Raw genomic sequence first — 21,243 nt, forward strand, 5'->3', positions numbered from 1 at the left:
AATTTCATTTAAATGCATTTGAATTTGCATGTCTAATCAAATCAATTACAACTCAGAAGCCAATCCTTCTCTGAATCTTTAATTTATACTTCACTATAAAATAACATTTCTTCATTAGAAGTTTCTTTTTATCTCTTTAATCACTGAGGATTCTTTTTATGTCATAGAACCTTAATCTAATAAAACTAAACCCTACAAGTCATTGAGCAGTTTATTAGCATGTACTGCATTCATTAAATTTACACAGATCCTGCAGTTTCTCCAAGAGCTGATGTGACCTTGTTTGCGCCATCACTCCATTTGGACTGAAAACAAAAACCTTTTAATAATTAAGTGATTTCTCAAAAAGCTGAAGTAATTTCTAGCTTCTGTGAAGGTTGAAAATTACAGAATTAGAAGTACTCATTAAAGATGCCCTGAAGTTAAAAAACATAGTCAGTGTAAATTAATTACTGCTTTAGATACAAACTAATTAGTTACCAGTATTTTAGAAATATATTTTTGGGAACAATTTATTTCAAAAACTACTTGTGAATCTTGTCAGCCTTTGTCATTACCATTAATTGTTTACTGATAACCAGTAATGAGTTACATGTCTTACAGACAAGTATGAAGAAGCTATTTTCATTCAATACCATCATCATTTTGAATCTGCATTTTTACTTTGGTATCTTGACAGGTGACTGCAGACAGGACAGAGAGTTGTCAGACACAAAGACCACTGAAATCAACGTTCATGTTTCTAGTTGCTATCACTGGGTTTTCCATCACACCCTGGAAATGTTTGGATTGTTGTGCACATTTGGTGGGGATCTGTAGAGCTACAAACTGTACCCACTGGATGAAATATGTTAATATTTATTTAGGTCATATCATCACTGAATTCAGATAACCTTCCCTAAATATTTCTGATCATCACACAATCCAGTTGTACTTTCAGGTAAATTTATTTATTTGAATGTAAGAACAGCCTTTTTTCATAACCAAGCTGGTATTGTAATGTCAAAGTGTAAGTAATCTAAAAACACCCCCCCAATCAAAAAGACTTTTTAAAAGGAAAATAAAAGACTAACATAACTAGAGCTGCTCTTCATTTTTAAAATGTAAATTATCCCTTAAATCTAACTTTTGAAGTCATCATTAATTGCCTCACAGGCCTCATTTTACATTAATTGTGCCTTCATAAAACACTCTCATTGAAAACCTAATACATGTAAAGGTTCTTCCCAAATTAAATTGTCATTACTTTTCTTCCTCTTTTAGCTAATTGCTTCATTATGTACTTTTGAAATTGTTTTGTTCTGCAGGGATTAATTTTGCATGTATCTTCACGAGCTGTGGAACTTTCTCAGTGTGTTGTTAAACTGCACATTGTGTGCTGCAGGTCTGAACTGCAGGAGCCATTCTCCTCCTGTATCCCTCAGAGGTCACACATACCAAGGGTGACTGAAGGCTCTGGCTCTGTTCAGCTCTCCTCCTCAGTGTCTGTCTCACTGCCAGGCACAGCAAATCACTCACACACCAACCACTACCTTGCTGAGTTTAAGAAATCACTTTTTCTCCTGAAAAGCACGGCTGAAGAACAGGACCCCCACTGGTTTCCTGGTCTCCAACCCAAACCTGCCCTGACTCAGCTCTCAGCTTCAGCCCATTCCCTTGGCTCCTGCCATGGTCACCAGAGAAGAGCTCTCCTAAAACATTAAGATGTCTGTATTACCTCCCAGTTGGTAATGTGCAACCACATATGCACAAAAACCTTTGTGAGAAATCTCCACGTGCCTCCTCATCCTTCCTTGCAGGGTATGGTGATGTCCCCTGTTAATTGCTGCAATGCTTTCCTTTCCTGGGGCAGCAGTTAATAAAGTATTCTCTCCCCAGAAATAGCAAACCACCAAACTGATTCACTGGTAATGTGTAATTACATGTGCTGTAGCTGCAGGTTACCTGCTGAGGCATTCATGGCCAGAAAAGGGGGAAAACAATTACGGTAATTTCACGATTATAAGCCGCACCTGATTATAAGCTGCACATTACAATACTGAGTGTGATAAAAGGTATCTGTTCTATCACCATCTGTTGACGGTGGGAGCAGTGATCATTATCTCAACGGGAGATATTCTGTTAATGGGCCATCCATTGAAACCAGGCAGGGCATTGTTCTTTATCTTTTCACAACCCATCCTTCCTCCAGCCAGTCATTTTCTGCTAATGGCCATTGAGTCCCACTGTGGGACTGATAAAATTACTGCATCCCATTGGAAGTTGCTCCAGTCAGGGGGAAGAGCCCAACATTTCTTACCAAGATAAAAACAGAGGGTTTGGGACACTAAGGGAGCCCCTTTCTCCACTGGACTCCAGAGGGAAAACGGATTTCTCCACATCACCACTGGAGCTCCGGAGGGAAACTGCACCTTGTACAGGAGCACTGCTCCAACTGAGCCACATCTGTCACTGCAGGAGGATGCAGCCACCATTTAATGGGACTGCTACCAACACCCTGCCTGACGGGGTGTCAGGTTGTACTCTGACTGTGTCAGGGTTTGGAGTTTGTTTCTTTGTAGTACTGTATTTCTATTTTAATTTCCCTAGAAAAGAACTGTTATTCCTAATTCCCATATCTTTGCCTGAAAGCCCCTTGATTTCAAAATTATAATAATTTGGAGGGAGGGGGTTTACAGTCTCCATTTTAAAGAGGAGTTCCTGCCTTTCTCAGCAGACACCTGTCCTCCAAACTAAAACAGCAACTTTTTGATCTTTGTCCACATATAAGCCACACCTGATTATAAGCTGCACTTTGGGTTCGGACCAAAATTTTAGTCTGTATTCCAATGTAGGAGTGACTGAACCCAGAACAAGCCAAAAAAAAAAAAAAAAAAACCAAAAAAAAAAAAAAAAAAAGCCAGTTTCTGGTAATGTCATGACTGGCAGAATTTGGAGGCATGACAATTCCTTATTTTATTCTCAATAAAGCCTTTCTTTTTTAACCTGTTAAAATTACAACCCTGAAAAGAGAGAATTTTTGTCTGTGCCATCTTGGGATTCAGACTGTTAACACAGTGAGGTACTTTGCAAAACAGAATTAACCTCAGGAATAATCCTGTGTACACTGATAAGCCACTGCTGGTTACACATGGTGCTAGGCAAGTGCTTATGCCATACTGCACTGCTAAGGAATTCTTTTTGGCTTGGTGAAAGTGTGGGCTATGGAAAGCATTGGGTACATTTTGTAAGAAGTAAAATTTGGTCAATCTACAATTTTTTTCTTTCAGGTTTCAATCTAGAAATAGTCTCCTCTTAATTCACAAAATGGATAAAATCAAAATAAACTGTCTATTTAAAGCTCTAATGCAAAGTTAAAGAGGAATCATTATTTGAAAAAGCAGTATTTAAAAGATATCTCAGAGTAGCAACTAAGGATATTTCTATTTTCAAAGTTCTCAGCCCTTTGCCTTTACACATCACCAGCCTTGTACTGTTGAGCAGCAGTTGTGATCATGTACTGAGGATGTTTTCTGTACAGCAAATCATTCCCATTCTGGCTGGATACAAACTAAAAACATGGTTTGGAGACTACAGCAAGTGATGATAGCTCAAGTGCAGGATCAGGGAATGTCTTGGCTCATTCCCTGAGGGGTATTTGGGGAAGATCTGCATTGCTCAGTGGAGTGCCACCAAGGGAGGCCCAGCAGCAAGGACAGAAAGGCACATAGGATACATCCCACTGCTCTCTCGATGCAAACAGCTCCACAGCACAGCAGCTTGGTGAAAAATCCCCTCTCCTTTTTGCTCATTCCCAGACATTCCTGCCTCTTGGCACACCAGCCTGTCAACCTGCGTGACAAAACAGTTTGTGAGGCAGCAGGATAAAACACAAACTGATAAACATTAATGGTAAATCACAAACTGATTAGCATTAAAATTAACCCTGCCAGTAAAAGTTTCCTGAAGCAGAGGTGTTCAGAGGCAGCAGGTGTGGGGCAGAGCACAGCTGGCAGGGCAGCCAAGAGCATGGCAAGAAGGAGGAGAAAAAGTAACCCAGGGTGTAGCCTGTGTGCGGTGGATTTACACTGAGCTTGAACACTGTTGGTGCAGTTTAAATTATTCTCATCCTAAAGCCAAAACACAGCGCTGCAGCAGCTACCAGGAACAAAATGATCTCCACCCAGCCATGCCCAGGAGAACTGTGCAAAGGCTTTCTTTAATAAAATCAGACATTTATTTACATGCCATATAGTCATAGTTTCATGTAATTTATGGCCTGTGTTAGGAACAGCGCCAGGTACAATTGCTGGAAACTTCTAGGGAAAGAGGAAAAATGGTAAAATGTTTCCAGATAAATATGGAGATTTGGGGGCAAGTGAAAATATCTTCACTTGCCTGTGATTAACAAAAAGAACGCTGTCCCAATATTGTAAGAAGGATCTCAGGATACACAGACACTGTGGACTGGGAACAGCTGGAACATGGATGCAGCCATCAATTTCTATGTACCACATGGGAGAGACTCACTCAACTAACAGGCAATGTAAATCCAAGATCCCAGATGCACATGGTGGGGGGAGGAGGTTAAAGAAAAAACAAGATAGGTAAGACCCCAAAACACATTTAAAAAACCCCAAATAAACAACAAAACAAGATCCACCCCAAAACAAACAAACAAATAATGGAAGTAACTTTTGGAATTTAAAAAACAATAGATCAGAGAGAGGTGTGATAGATTTAACATCTGCTTGCTTTGCCACAGAGGGACCCTTAATGTATGGAAAATACCCCAAAGAACACTGGGACTAGTTACTGCTCAAATAATTCATTTCTCCATCTCTACTCATTAACCGCACTCCTCTAGTTCTCCACCAATAGAAAGAGCATCAGCTTCACAAAAAGTCTGCAGACAAACCACCAGACCAGCAAGAAATGAATTAATTATGTAATTTCCCTACAAAAATATACTGTACAGAAGTAGCCTGCCATTCTCAGTCTCACCATAAATGCAATTTTCCTCCTGGGTCAGCTGATGTAAAGTCCTGATATACCATGTAGTGGGAGCAAGACCCAATCCTTTTCCCTTAAAGAGCTTTTACCTCCTAATAAAATTTCCTCTTACCCACTTAACAGGCCCATTATATCCTTGTGAACAGGAATTCATCTGCCAGCACAAAGTCTGTGACAGAATTACTCCAAGTTAAAGCCTGAGCTTGCATTCCCTTGACTCTGATGATGAATTAGTCCAGGATCCGAGGCAAATCACTGAGTATTTGTTAAGGCATCCCTAAAAGTGGCCCAAGTAACTTCTTGTGACAGATATTTGGGAGTTTCTCGAGCATGCAGGCTGCTTTAAAAGACAAAAGCATTGCTATGAGCTTGCTTCTGACAGAAAACTTTCTGACTTGAGTGGGAATTGGAAGAGGCCTAGACTAGACCCGAACAAACTAGACCTGAGCCCTCCAAAGCAGAATCTGACTGCACCCAGATGACTGCAGAGGATTTGCAGGGTCCCCCATGGCCACAGGAGCTGCTTGGGCAGGCACACCCAAAAGCTGGGAGTGGCACTGGGAAACACCAGCCTTACACTCACATCCTCTTTGCACTTTGGGGCAGCTACCAGCACAGCTCCTGCTCGGTCACAGGGATGAGAATGTGACTCCAGTCTGCCCTCCAAATGCAAAAGGGTCATTTAAAAGCACACATAAGTCCATTCAACTGGGAATGATTGAACATCAACCAAAAAGAAGCACCACTCATCCTGACCTGAATTTACAAATATGATGCTGCTTCACAGTAAATGAATCTTTCAAAAAATCCCAGTTAAAGTGATTGAGCTGCTCAAACAGGATTCTATCAAATCTTGCATCAACCAGCCTGCCTTCTTTGTCTTATGGGGCAAATAAATAGCTTTGCAAGAAAATGTTTGCTGGAGGAGTAAATAAAGTGTTTCTTCTAAGAATCAAATGCATTCGTGTTTTGAACTCATCTGTCAGCTTCTAGCTCAAGGCAAAAACATCTTTATTAATGTTTATTTAATAATACATGTTTGGTATTTTACAAATTCTGTTACAAAGCCACACACAAGGGTAAAAATCTTAGAAGTTAAAATAGTATTCCAAATCAGAGACCCACAGAGCTGAGCAGTGAAACAAATTCTTCAGAATCAAAATAATCATAATCTTCCAGAGTCCTGTGTTCTGTGGTTTGCTATGGTTCACCAACAATAGATACTTTAAATACAGTTTCCAATAGTTGGGGATTTTCTTGCACTCATGTAACACAAATAGCTAAATATTTGTGCAGATGGTGAGGTGACAAAAATAACTCTTAGGTGAGGATAATGGGAAAAATCTCCATTTTGTCAGGGTCTAATTCCTCACAGTAGTTTGACATCCTCTGGAACAAAATCAGTAATATAAGGACAGGGGACAATGTTCTACTTGCCATGTTTCAGATAAACAGGTAGCTCAAATGATCCTGACACCTGCTGCTATTTAAATCAACTCTCCAGTTCCTCTAGATGTTTGCTCTTACAAGCTTATGCACAAAATTTCCCTAGCAGACCATTTTGGACAGACAGTCACTGCTTGTCCATTATCCTGAGTGGTAATGCTTGTCACACAGCAGAGTACTCGAAAAACCTAGATACTTCTTAAAGGCAAATGGCAATGAAAGATGAGGTACAGTGAGTAACATGCAGCCACAGATAGGGGAGCAGCATTTTAAAATGGAAACATTATTTATTGCACTAATTCTGTAACTGTAATCTAGTTTTTGTAGATGAATGACTGTTTTGATTAGGTGATTCATTGTCAGTCCTGCAGTTGAAAGGGACACAAGTAATCCAGAGATGTCCAGTACCCAGCCACCCTCTGGGTAGAAAACCTTTTCCTGATATCCAGCCTAAACCCACTGTGGCAGCTCCAGGCCATTCCCCTACATAGCCAGGCCATTACTACATAGCCAGGAACACAGATCCAAGCCAACACAAAGCCAGATAAGGCAGCATATATTAGGGTACCTTGCACACTACAGTCTGGTCCAGATGGAAGTGTTTGATGTAGGTCAGGCACTGCTTCCCTGGAGACAGACAAAAAGCTCTAAGGAAACCAGAGCAGTGTGGGGCCTCATTCCAGGGACCCAGCCTAGCCCAAAATCTCAACTGTGCAGACTGTGTCTCTGGTCCTGTCTGTCAACACACCAAGCATCAGCTCCTCCCAGGCCAGGAACTGGGGACCAGACAGGGTGCATCTCATGATGCACACAGAGAAAACTCCTCATGCTCACAACAAGGCAACAATGCTTTGTTGTCAGTTGTAAAAGGAACAGAAAAATCAAACCGATGTTAATTTTCAACTCATGGCAACACTGAGCTGCAAAACAAGTTTTTGGGGACAGAAGGTAGGTCTCTGGCTCTCACAGAGAGAAGAATGGTGCTGTTAAAAGAAGCAGCCTTGCATTTCTCTCTCCCTTTCCTTAAAGAAGTGCTGTAGTGTAGCTGAAAGGGGGTCCGTGCTTCACTCAGGCTGAAACAACTCTTTATCTCTGACAGGTAGAAAAAAAGAATTTCAAGAAACCAGAAGTAAAAATTAGTATTTTTTGTTATATCTTGCTGTCTCAGGAGATAATTTTATATTCTTACAGTAAGTTCCTTTTTTTTTTTTTTTTTTTTTCCTGTTGTACAACAGTATGCTTTTATCCTGGCAACTAAAAGGCTTAAAACACAATGTTACCTTCCCCTTAATTTCACAGCAGGGTACAGAATTGAGTTTTATAACACATCACACCATTTTTCATTACCATTATCTGCCTAAGAATTCTGCTCTTATCAAAAACCTGAGAGATTCTCAGAGAACAGAAAGAAGTACACAAATCACACACAATACTGCATTATAGTAAACAGTTGAAGAGTGTACAATGGAAAAAGAAAATATATGCACTTACTGAATACCTTAATTCCCTTCCCTCTGGAAGGCAACATAAATGCCTCTGTATTCCACTTTGCTCCACAGTGATTTTCCTAATTTAAATAAACCAAGCAATCTAGAAATGTTTTTCCCATCACACCTGTGAGAAAGTGTTCTCCTTACTGAGTCTGGGGTCACAGGTGAGCAGGGAGTTTTAGATAACTGCAAAATTCCAGCACTGTTGAAAGAACAATCCTAAATTCTGTACTTCTACCCTTGTCCCAGGTTAAGAGCTTTCACTCCCACTCCTCAAATAAATTTACATGTCTGCAGAGCTGTGGATCTGCTTTCCATGCCATCACCCATGTTTTGCACTGCTTTCCCCCCCTGCAATAAGCAGCAAGCTATATTTTAAATATAGCACCAGTCCTAGCTAATTATTTTCCTTACCCTGATTCCAAGCTCCACATTCTCTCCTCCATAAACTTCCATGCCTTCATCCAGCAATCCAATCTCTTGGAAGTATTCTCTATCTACTATGAAGCATCCAATCAATGCAGGACTTCTGGAAGAATAAACCAACAAGAACCAAAATTAGCAGACAAATTATGAAGAATTTTATTATTCAGACACAAACTGTATTTATCATTGCTAGGTAAAATGGTGCAGCAGAACAGATTCTTAAGAAAGTATTTCTCAAAGAGTTTTACTGTGCCTTGCCTTCTAATATTCTTATTTCTAAAGTGAAATGAACACCACTGAAGGACATTAGAGCCAAATTATTGGCCATAAATATTCCCTAGAGCAGCCAGGATTTCAGTGCTAACAGTGCCAGACCCAGGAGTCCCAGTTTTGCTCCTGAGGCATCAGCCAGTGCAGTCTCTGTCCTTGCCAAGTCCTCAAGTCTCTTGTCTGTGCAACTGCAAATGATACCCACTGATGCACAGTTCTGTGAGTTCAGCCAGAAGCCAGGTTCAGCTAGAGCAAAAAAACTTGTGCCTGTAACTTACATTAAAAAACGAGATTATTTCTTGAATAGGACCATCCAGATAAGTTTTTCTAACACAGAATCCAGAAAAGTCTGCCTTTACCAGCACAGTGTAACATTAGTGCATTGTCCTGAGCCAAATTTAAACACATCACGTGGCTTTACTGGATCAGTAAGCTCTATATATGTCATGCTCTGAACCAAGTGATTTTTACTCTACAGAACCAATTTTAACCAGGTAAGAGTTGAGCCACAGAGGGCACAATTTTACCTTTATGAGATGCAGTGGAGAAGGATACAGAGTCATTTAGCCTCTTCATTTTTCTCCTACCTTATAATCCACAATTGCAAGAAATAAGTAAATCTCTTCAAATTATTATGCTAGTATCAGGCACTCTGGTAATGACAGGATATTAATTAGCAGTACAGGGGAAATCACCCTGCTTTTATTGAGAGCACTCAAGCTGCAGCTAGTGAACACATCTGTTTTCAAACAGATCAAAGGCTGTCAATCTCAAATTGTATAGTTCTGCAGAAATCCATGTATTAATGCCTCTTTGCAACACTGAAATACTGTTTCTGATGTATTTATTAATGAAGAAAATAGCAGTTAACATCAATACAAAAGTTATGCTTCTTTTATGACAAGGTACTTTTGTTGTTTTTAAGTATTTCTCAGAGCACCTGCTTCTCTTTGCTATAATTCTAAAAGCAGAATGGAGGCATGATAGAAACCATCCATCAATTCACATGGCTATGTTTGTTGATGTGTTTGTTCTAATTATCCACACACACATGCAGAATATTGCACTGAATTAGAAAAATGTGCCAGGGAAAGGGCTAGGGAACAAACCTGACATTCATAATTCACTCCCCAGCCCTCATACAGAACAGAGTTTGGGGGGAAGATGGAAAGTACATTTGCTCATTACTTTGTGTTTCAGTACTTTTAATTTTAAAAATCATACTAATTTTTCTAAATAATTAATCACAGGATCATAGAATGGCTTGGGCTGGAAGGGGCTTTGGAGATCTTCCCATTCCAAACCCCAGCCATGAGCAGGACCATCTTCAAACAGAGCAGGCTGCTCAGAGCCCCATCCAGCCTGCTGTGAACACTTCCAGGGATGGGGCACCCACAGCTTCCCTGGGTAAGCTGTGCCAGTGCCTCCACCCCCAGGTAAAGAATTTCATGCTAATATCTAACATAGCCCTGCCCTGGCAGTTTAAAGCCATTCCCTCTTGTCCTATCACTACCTGCTTTTGTTCCTTACAGCTTTCTTGGAACCAGCCTTTAGGTGCTGGAAGGTGCTGTAAATCCCCTGGAGCCTTTTCTTCTCCAGGCTGGGCAACCCCCAACTGTCCCAACCTGTCTTCACAGGAACCTTTTTATAGTGTTAACAGAGTTCATTAACAGCAGTGACTATTTCTATTGATGTGGAAATTATCACCCCTTTTTACATTTGTCTCCAGCAAACCTGTTAATTTTTATCTCCTGCTTTCAATTCTAGGTCCTGTTTGTGGGTCAGTGCAGTTCAGGATATTAAACTGACAGAACTGAGAAAAGTGCCTGCCTGGAAAGACAGAGCTACTGGATGAAGAATAGCTGCCAGTGCTATCTTAGGTTCTGCTCTTCAGGTGGTGAAAACTGTTCACACATTTTTCTGCAGGGAGCTAGAGCACAGTTACCAGTGGCACATTCACCCTTGGAATGAATGTGTATCTACAAGAGAGGCCTGCAACCTCAGCAGAGCTGCTGAGTGGGTTCAGAGGCTATAGAAACCTTTTATATTCAATACCCTGTCACAAAGGTATTGTTCTGTACCAGCCCCACAACACTCTGCACATGGTCAGCAAGTACAGACCCAGGCTGCCCCAAAGCAAGGACCCAATACAGCTTTGTTCTCAGTGTCAGTGACCAAACACTAACTCCTAGCTCAGCACAGCTGTACACTATGTGACAGCATTATAAAGAATACAGTGTCAGATTAGCTCTGCTTCTATCATGTAACTGCAAAGGAAATTCCATTTCTGGCCTGTAAGCACATAATTAGCAGGCAATACATTTGGAAAAAGCCAAGGTATTGCTGCTGCTGAGCAGCCCTGCCTACCATTGCACTTCAGCAGGAAACCTATTTTAAAAGATCTAAAGATCTTTTAAAAGATCTTTAAAAAGAAGAGTTTCCTTTAAAAAGGTCACTGAAAACAAGAGTTTTCTTGATGACTGTGTAGGCATCAAGGACAAAGCTGAAGAGGACAGCTCAAGGATGTTTAAGCATTAGAACTTTACAGTTGTGAAGCCTATCAGACACCAGAGCCCACCTGCCCCCTGTGACACCCAGGAGAGCACTGTCAGTGACACTAATTCAGCTCTCTGTTACCTGATTGGAGCAGTTGTGTTCTCCAGCTTCCACCAGGACTTCGGAGGGTTCAGATAGCGGCACCACAGCTCCCAGTCAAAGCCCTGTGCTGAGAGGGGATACTCCTCTATTTCAAAATTATCATACTTAATGTTATCAAATGATGGAGAAATTACTCTTTTTCTGTTTTCTTTTATCCTCGTGAGCACTGGTTCAGCCCTATAAAAAGAAAAAAAAATTACAATGTTAAGATTACATCAATAAAAGGATAGCACTGATGGAAATCAGAATAATTTGGTTTGGAAGGAGCCTATAAAGATTATTTAGTCCACCACCAAATAAACAATGCAGCAGCTTATGCTGTGTTTTTCAGAAAGAGCAAAGTCTAAAGCTGTTACCCATTCAGAGCCCTCTCTGCTTTGAGATGGAGTTTAGGCAGTGCAGGATTTGCCCCAAAATAACATTCTGCAACATCTTCTCTAGGATGCCCTGTTGTTAACCTTGATTCGAGCTGGTGGAGGGAAGAAATGAGTATCTGCATATCACAGAGCATTTATACCCTTGCCACCAGATAACTTCAGGCTCTCAAGGACATCAGGATTAGAGTTAATAATAGATCTATCCTAGGGAGAGAAGCTCCTGCCTTTTCACCATCATTTTTACTTAAGGAGCAAGGGAGATATTAAATCCAGATTGAACAAGTTAAAATACATTATTTTACTTATGCTTACTTTTGCAGAGTGTCCAAAATAACACCTCTTTGTTTACACTGCAGAACATAAAGGAACATAATATTTTTAATGAAAAGAAGATGCATTCACCCTCAGGGGCAAAGGGCTCCATGATTGGAGGAGATTTTTAATGTGCAGCTTTCCAATATGATTTAAGTACGCTGTAATTAGATCAGCAGATAACTCAAACCATAAAAATGGATCTAGATCATATTACACAGCACAAACACATTTTTCCTGCTTGTATCCCTGACTATGTCTGAATCTTCATTAAAAGGTCAGCATTCTAACTCACCCTCTAAATGCAAAAGGAATGCCAGTCTGAGAATGGAATGCCAGTGTTGGAAAGTGTGCCTGGGTCAGAGGAGTGAAGCAGGCTCGTACCAGAACATACTGAATTTTAACAGCAGTGTTATAAGGGAGCCTGGGTCAGAGAAGGGAAGGAAGCACGGCAGTGTTGGACAGGGAGCCTGGGTCAGAGAAGGGAAGGAAGCACATACCAGTCCATACTGAATTTTAGCAGCAGTGTTGGAAAAGGTGCCTGGGTCAGAGAAGGGAAGCAGGCACACACCAGCCCACACTGAATTTTAACAGCAGATATCAAAGAAGATCACATACCAGCCCACGTTGAACTCGACGTGCGCGTCGAAGAGCGCGACCACGGGCGCCGACGCCGCTCTCCAGCCGCTGACGCGCGAGCGGATCAACCCCTCCTGCCTGCTGTGCCGCACCACCTTGATGAAACCTGGCCTGTGGGCATTCACCTCATCCACGTGCTGCTGCAGCTTCTCCTTCAGCTCCTCTGCACAGGGACACAATTCAGGGTTAGCAACAGGTGTCGGCCGCATCAGAGTTTATCTTCATTTCTCCCCCTTCAGTCAGAGTCAGGATTAAAGGCTCGAGAGACGGTATTTGGTGTTCGGACTCGGCTGTTTATTAATTCTTGTCTACAGTACAGCGACTGCTGCAGCACTTCCAGCTAACAAGCTAAAAACACAGACATGGCAATGAATCTCTCTCTACAAGGTCTTCTAAGGCCTAATTGACCAATTAAAAACTAATACCTACATTATTTTTATTTTGACCCAATGACCAAACACCTGTGACCCGCAGTGTGGCATCCTCTACCCAATTACAAAGTACTACCCAAACCCAAGAAGAAGAGGAGCAAGAAGGAAGAAAAACCAACTCCCTAAAACCTCCATCTTGTCCCATACTATTACTATATTCTAAAACCCCAAATTCCAAACCCTTCACCATGTGATATTACATACTCCTATTCAAACTCCACACCAGTGATTCCAACTCCATCACTCAATTTTGGAAGCCTTCTCCAAGGCCTCATGTTAAAAGCAGTGTTCTTTTGGTGGTCAGTGTGGTCAGTGTCAGCACAGAAAGTTCCAAATTCCAAGGTTTCAGAGTTCCAACAAGCTGGATGAGATGTAAAAATCTGTTCTTCCAGCAAAACAACCTTCACACAGCTACCCAGAATTCTCAAATAGTCAGTTTAAAAGGAGGCAAACAAAAAGAAGAAGGACCATGAATTATATAGCACTAAAAAAAAAAATTAGATACAACTATTTAGCCTACATGACTGCCATCAGAATCCTGGCAGTGTTTAAAAATAACATGCCACAAAATGAAGTGCCATAGCTACACAAGAGCACATTATATTATTGTAACAATAAACAAAGCACCTGTCTTATATTTCCAGGGTAAAAAAATGCTTAAGTATTTTCCATGAATCTTCTCCACCAATATTGCAAGAAAAAAAAGAGAAGTAAGAATAAAATGCATTATTTTTGCCCTTTCTATTTTTCTTTCTCAACCTTGACAACTGGTTTCTGTCTCGACTAAAAGGTTCAACAACTTTTGCTCTTAGAAGAAAGACCAATAAAAGCTCTGGAGGAGAATCATTCCTAATTAAAATATAATAACTCTTGGATTAACAGCTATCTCTGGTTTAAAGACCACTGCATGAGAAAATACAATATGTGGAGTATAAATATTGCGTTCACAATTATTATTAACTAAAAGTACAGCTCACTTTATTCTTTATTAGCACTCCTGTGTTCTATTTACATTATGGCATCACTCAGAATTCCCTTTGGGACAGGAAATTCCTTTTATTCTGAATCTCTCCACAAGTCCAGGAATGTCTTTGCTGTGATACAGAATAATGCTGTAGCGGGCATTATCAAATCTGCATTAAAGCTCAGTGCTGACTTTTTTCTGTGAAAACTTGGGCAAGCCATTTAACTTCTCCTGAGGAACAGGCTCCCTAGGGAAGTGGTCAAAGCACAGAACCTGCCTGAGTTCAGGAGTGTTTGGAACCCTCTCTCAGGCACATTCCCATGGGAATTTTGGGCTCATGTCCTGCAGCTTCTCAGACCATCAGCCTTGCAGTCTGGGAATTGGTCACCTCAAACAGATCTGGACAGTAGGCATGCCAGAACAGGTAATGGCACAGAAAACTAAAAGCAAGCACTTTATGAACCACATTAAATGTTCACCCATGGAAAGGAGGTGGCTGTCCGTCCTCTCTTGAGCTGACAGAGGAACAGAGCTCACCAAGTACAAAGCCTCCTGAAATTCCTCCCTGTTTTAAAGGCTCTGGGACAGCCAGCAGGTGTGATACTGCTGGCTCCTCAGGCCTTGCAGGACTGGGCATGCCACATACCTTTGTGTCCATGAACTCTGCATTAAATGAGAGAACACCACAGAAAATTCCTGACTCTTACAGGTTTTCATAAAAACAAGGATCCAAAAGAAATAGTCTGCTGATCATGTCCATCACAGCATCTGAACTGCAGCAATATTTCAGGAATCGATTGATATATTCCCAGAATTTTCAACATTGCATTGCCAATATCTATTCAATTTGTTTGTCTGTGACTGCCTGGAATAAACAATGTGAGCCACTTACATAGCACAGAGCACTCTTCTATTTTGTATAAGACTTGCTTACTGATCAATACACTTCTCCTTTATGAAGAAAAAAACCCCACATTCATTTCTGTCATGCTTGTGCCAAACCACGTGTTCTTACTGCTCCCCCTAACACACAGGGGTTTGTATCAAGCACAGAACCATCAAACCAACCACTAGCTAACAGCACCTTAAATTGAAAAGAAGACATTTATGTTACTGTAATTCTATGCACCTAAAAATAGTACAAACCCATTCTCTGTTCCCAAAATGCAGCACTGCAGAGGGTGACTATCAAAACACCAAGATCAAAGCTTTGTTCTGGTGTAAGTGGCTGCTCCCAGCTCTGCAATAGCAGGAAGCTTTGTTTTCCACAACAATGCAGCAGCACCACTGAGGATAAAACATGTGAAAAGAAAGTAAGCTCTGATCAAGGACCTGAAAATCAGTAGCCTTGACAGAGTCACTGTTCCCTCAGTCACTCTGTTTCATAAGCGGGCTATTCTTACTCCTGCCTCACACTTTTCCTGATGTGGACTGACTTCAGAAGCTTGAGGAAACACAAAACCTATTCCACAGGTGGGTGTAGAATGGAAGGAGATGGAAATGGAGCAGAACCTTGATTTGCCACCAGCGTGACTTCAGCTGCACACTGGAGCTGTGACATTTATCAGGCAGTGCACGCTTCTGATTTTCTGGTTACATGAATGGCCTGAGAGCATCTCAGAGGAACCCTGGAGGCTCACCCATGGTCAGTCAGCATCCCCTGGGCTTCAGCATCACCTCAGGTGCTTGAGGAAACTGCTACTTTTCCCTTCATCTCCAACACTGGCCCACAAGCAGTGACTTACTCTGGCTTGTGCTCAGGAGACAGAGCAGGATTTTGCAGACAGGCACTTTCTGGCCTTGGTTTTTTAAAACAGATCAGCATTGCTCTGCAAAGGCAGAGTGCTGAGCAGAGCACTATGTGCACCCTTTGTCTTACCAGACCTAATGGGCAGATTCTCCCAGAAGAGAAGGCAAGGCTGTGAAAATAAAAGGGATTATTTTCACTCAGCCAGGAGACAGAGAAGACATGTTAACAAAGTTTCAAAAGTCCCAATTTTGGAAAACACTTCAAAGATGCCCTAGCAAAAGAGTTGAGTCAGGTTTTCCCCATGCATTCCATGTCTTCCTGAGTTTCATATGAGAAATCTGAGTTCAATTGTATTTGACAGTTTTAGAGCACCCAGCCCAACCAGCCTGAATGATGGGGCTCTCCCCCAGAACTACTCCCACACTTTGCTATGGCACTGATGGTCTTCAGTAAAATCATTTTAACCCATGTTCTTTTCTTTTTCCACTTCAAGATATGTTGCCTGAATAATAAACAGTCTTTTTCATTAATTATTGTGCTTCATAGCTTTATGTCACCATAAGGAGAAGACAGGGAATAAGCAAATGTGTCATCTTCAATACACTGTTGATTCAGTGTCTAATTATGGAAACAAACAGGCTTACAAAGATGGATGCATTTGCCTTTCAGCGCAGAATCTCTCAAATAAGGACTCAATTTCACTAAGCTGAATGAGGCTCTGCAGTTGGAATGAAAGAACAGCCATATATGGAGTGGGAAAATGGCACTTGGAAATGTTGCACCCTGCCACCTGTCTCTATATGGTACAGATGTCTGGAGAGCACAGCACAACTCTGCTCACAAATGTAGAAAACATAATTAGCGTGCCATAATTATGTTTAATATTAACATAATTAAGTTCAAACTCTTCTAAGAGGTTGTTTGTTTATTTTTAACAAATTGACAAAGATTTTGTTTGTCAAGTTCCCCTACTCAGTATGACAAAGCAGTGCTGAAGGATTCACACAACTGTGCCTTCCTAGGAAACAGCAGAAGCTGGACAGGATGGAGCAAGGAGCATAAGAAGTCAGACAGCATCAGCCAGCCCATTTCTTGAAAGGAAAACCAGCTACAGATCCTGCTTTTCATCCAGCCGCATGAAGTGGGCCACTTTTTGTAAGGCTCAGCCCCTTACAGCAGTGTCCTAGCAGCTGGGGGTCTGCCCCCATTCTGCTAATTTCAGTAAGTGATACAAACAGCCCTGCCATAAATAACAAGTTACTGCCTCACACTCGGGGAGAAGGAGCTCCAAGAACAGCCACTTAATGCTAACTTTCAGTAGCTGTCACACTCTAACATACCCCCACTTTGAGTGCTTGAATGAGCTTGCATCTCTCAGAACAACCCCATTTATAAAGCCCCCACACTATGCTTGGCTGAGACATGCATTTCACTGACCATTTTCTCAGCTGTAAGTGTGCCAACAGAGCTAAAATAACCAATATATAAATAAAATAACACTCATAACACTGCATTTTTAAAGCCGAGGAGCCCCTTTGACTTTGGCCCAGCAATGCAGGCTGCACATCACTGCCATCTCTGCAAACCCTGTGCTTTTCCTTTAGGGAAATACTTTCATGTCAAAGCCCCAGGAATTACCATGTCCCTCTTAACCCTGGCCCTTGACACCAACATGACTTCTTTTACTGTGAAGGGAAAGAATTATTTTTCAATACAGAACTTGGTTTAGATTAACAATTGGCCTCCCTGTGCCAAAAATGGTGGACTGACATGTTATATGAAAGGGGTGAAATCCTGCAATTCATTAATTCATCTGTGTGCTCACTGTGCTGCCTAGAAGGCACACTCTGATGCCCAGGTAAGGAAAAGTGTTGGATATTTCCTTGGATCATAAAGGACACCTTTAAAGGTAAATCACTACAGCACCGGCAAGAATACAGCAGGAGCTGAAGGATGCATCTGAGCCAAGGGACCAGTGGTCAGCTTGCTTCTGGCAAGGATCCCAGAGCCTTCCTGAATTCCCTGTGCAGGTCAGAACAGCAGCCACTGCCCTGCAGGAAGGCAGAACAGCCACCTGGCACAGCTCAAGAATCATTTCACCACCAGGGTGCTGCCCTGGGAACATCTGTGCCATCAGGTACATCTCACTTCTGCATGAAAGACCAGCAAAGAGACAAAAAGAGAGAATCTACACAAGCCAAATTATTTTAAACCAAGAGTTTCCCATCTTGTTTACCCAGTTATTTTTGGCTGTAAGTCTTAGGAGCAGGAAGAGCGGCCTTTCCAACTTTAACATGTATTAACATAGCTAACTGGCAAATAAAGAAATCCTGTTCTAACAGGTTTGCTGTAAAACCCTCCTCTCTTCCCCCTAAGCCCCTCTGTAGGCAACCAACCTGAATTCATGTAATAACCTGAATTCATGGCAACAGCTAGGCATAGAAGAGAACCTGTTTTGCTGCACTTTATCTAATAGGATATGTGCATTTTGTCACTTACTTCGTATGCAGCTCAGTACTTCATCATTTTTATTTTTCTTACCTCTGGTCCCTTATCTTTCATGCTCAAGTGATCACCTCTCATCTCTGTACCAGAAGCAGATAATTCCAAATGGAAAATATTTCTAACCAGACAGAGGCATGTCATTTGTAATGCACATGTGTACAGAGAATGTCTGCAGCACAGGGTAACAATGCTCCAGCAGATAAGGAGGGTGCTGTGCACACGTATTTAATAGTCCTCTGTTATCTGGTAGTAGATAAACCACCCAGGGGAAATTACCAACATGATGCAAGGAATTGATCTGGACAGACCTCAGAAACAAAAAAGCAGTGGAATCCTTCTCCTGCACTCCCATACCTGACTTGCACTGCTGACAGAGATGCAGAGTCTAATCTCAGAAGTTCAAGCTATCCACATGTAAAGATAGAGAGTGGAATGAACTTTCACACTCACAACCTCTGCATTCAGCAAGCCAAAGTCCAGCTGCTGTCACACCTCCTCAGGTCTATTAAGATGAATTGCCTACAACAATCTGTTCCAGCTCACATCTTGGATTTCAAGTGTTTCTCTAGCACATGAACAACACCCTTCTCTCACAGTAAAGACAGGGAAAAGAAATGCATTTCCCTTCTTAAACTCTACACATACATTCATTTAATTGCCCAGGAGAACCTATACAGAGGAAAGAGAAATTTTCAAGGAGTTTAATAGGGGCTGCTTTGATCCATTCTCAGCTCCTCCACAAACATCTCTCTGCAGGGAAGGAGCTCAGGTGGGCATTTCACTGAATCCTTGTGTAATCCCTGGGAATCCTACAGCAAAAGGACAACATACAGCAAATAAATCCACTTCAAAAGAGCAATTAAACAGCTTCCAACAAAAACCAGGTTTTGCAGAAGAAACCTGTACCAGCAACTCTTCCTCGAGCCATGTAGCAGACACAGTCACTACTTAGGTTCATTTTGCTTTTTTTCTAAATGATGTGTATTTCCAATCCCAGCCATGAAAATGGGATACCACACTTCAGATCATTAATTTCTACACAGAAATATTGCTGTGTCTTAATAAATCCCTAAAGTATGGAAGGAACTATGAAAGTTATCTTTTGGAAACTCTCGACAGGTCAACACTGTCACATTTGTCAACACTGTTATGGAGGAGGGGGAGACAGAAGAAATAAATATTACAGTTATTTTTGTTACTACTAATCTCCTGGGGTAATGTCTTTATTACAAAGGCTATCAGTTCCTTTTAACTCCCTTCTATTATTTATTGAGTGTTGCTTGAAGACAGCACTCGGTTCATGTAAGGTGCATCCCATCTTAAGGATCACCAAGCCCACATTCTAGCAGCAGTCTCCCAACACTTTGCAAGGCAGAGACATAAACTGAGATGCCAGATGGATCTCCAAGGTGACACCAGCAGAATCTAGAAAGGTGCTTAAATTTCAAAGTATCTTTATATAGAGAGTTAAGTATTTAAAGTTAATTATTCCACTCCACATACAGACTGCTGGATGCTTGAATTAATCTCAGCAGAAACACTGTCCCATCCAGCTTTTCCCTGTTAGGTTTTATTGGATCATGGCCCCAATAATGTGACACAACAACAGGGCAGCAGCAAGCACTGTCACTGCAATCAGATACTCATAGCACATCTGATGCAAGAATCACTTCTGATGTTTATTTGGACACAGTCGTTTTAGAAAGGGGCGGCAAAGTGAGAGGCACAACAAGCACCAGGAGCATGCATCAGAGCTGACACATTGATGTAATACACTGCTGGAAGAACCTCAGCCAGAATTCTGAGTTCATCATTTCATTCCTTGGTGTTCCTAGATTTATCTGTAAAATGACCTTTAAATGTTGAAAGAAGTGCTTGAGAAATGCCTTCTAGTCCCAGCTGCGTCCAGTAATCCAAATGGCACTTGGTTTTTTTTTTCCAATATACAGCATTTAATTCTAATCTATTTCTTGGATGTGTGTGGAAAATCACTATTCAGAAAAGAAACTAAATGCCTGAACAGAGCCAGATCAGATTGCATAAATCAAGAAAAATACAACCTAAAGAGTACATTAGGAGCCTCTGTACTTTCCTAACCATAAGATGCAGCAAGCTGCTCACTCTACAGTAAACTTGATAAATAATCATGACTTCAAGAACCAGCGTGGCACTTCATGTTGTGTTAACAGATTCATAAGGAAAAAACCCTGCCAATTAAAACACACTGTTCCAAGTGTAACTATTTCTGGAGCAGATTCTGAGGAAATCAGTCACATAAGCTGCATTAAACATGGAATATGCAAATACTCAGGCAGAACTGGATGAAACAGAGCTGCTAATATTCCTCTCTGGATCAAACCTCTCTCTCAGAATAGGGCTATAAAAGGAAGAGGAAACAGAAAGCAATCCCTAATACTTGTTGGAAGAGGATCTCTGCAATCCAATCCTTTACTCAAAACAGGTCCAAGTAAACAATATGAATCAATATTCACTGTAAAACAGTTATTTTAGAGAATGACACAGAGCAATAAAGGTTTTGATTTGAATAAACAGGACTCAGCCTTGCATGCCATGTTGATTTTTATTAAAATCTTACTTGATATCAGAAATTATAATCTAACTTTATAGGTATTGCCTAGAATCCCTTCCCTGGGAGCAAACCAACATGCACAAAGCTGATGATGCTATGAAAGCAGCCTCGAGGGTCAGGACATTAGTAACACCATTTCACAGTGCCTTTTTCTTTAACTTGTCCAAATGCAGAGTTACATTTGGGAACGTTTTATTTTGACTGAATGACTCTTACTGTACCAGACAATTCCTACACATCAGATGCAAACTGTTCTGCCCATATTCCAAGCCAGAAAGATTGATTTCCTGGCTACCTGTGATCAAGTTGTGTGTGACCTGCTGTTATCTTTCAAAGGCTGCTTGCAGAAGAATTCAATTCACACAGCAATAGCAACACAGCACCCAGCCCACC

At 41.3% G+C, this 21,243-nt stretch overlaps 1 protein-coding gene across 3 annotated transcripts in view; it reads right to left on the reverse strand.

Moving 5' to 3' along the window:
• Positions 1-21,243, reverse strand: part of GALNT18 (polypeptide N-acetylgalactosaminyltransferase 18) — a 179,917-nt gene that overhangs the window by 54,227 nt on the left and 104,447 nt on the right. For all 3 annotated transcript variants that reach the window (XM_033062516.1, XM_033062514.1, XM_033062515.2), the window contains exons 5-7: positions 12,590-12,773; positions 11,262-11,459; positions 8,343-8,457 (exon numbers count right to left, since the gene is read on the reverse strand). In XM_033062516.1, coding sequence (XP_032918407.1) covers positions 8,343-8,457; positions 11,262-11,459; positions 12,590-12,773 — 497 coding nt within the window. The remainder of the gene's footprint in view (positions 1-8,342; positions 8,458-11,261; positions 11,460-12,589; positions 12,774-21,243) is intronic.

Source organism: Catharus ustulatus, chromosome 6 (genome assembly GCF_009819885.2).
Source record: "Catharus ustulatus isolate bCatUst1 chromosome 6, bCatUst1.pri.v2, whole genome shotgun sequence".
NCBI lineage: Eukaryota > Metazoa > Chordata > Aves > Passeriformes > Turdidae > Catharus > Catharus ustulatus.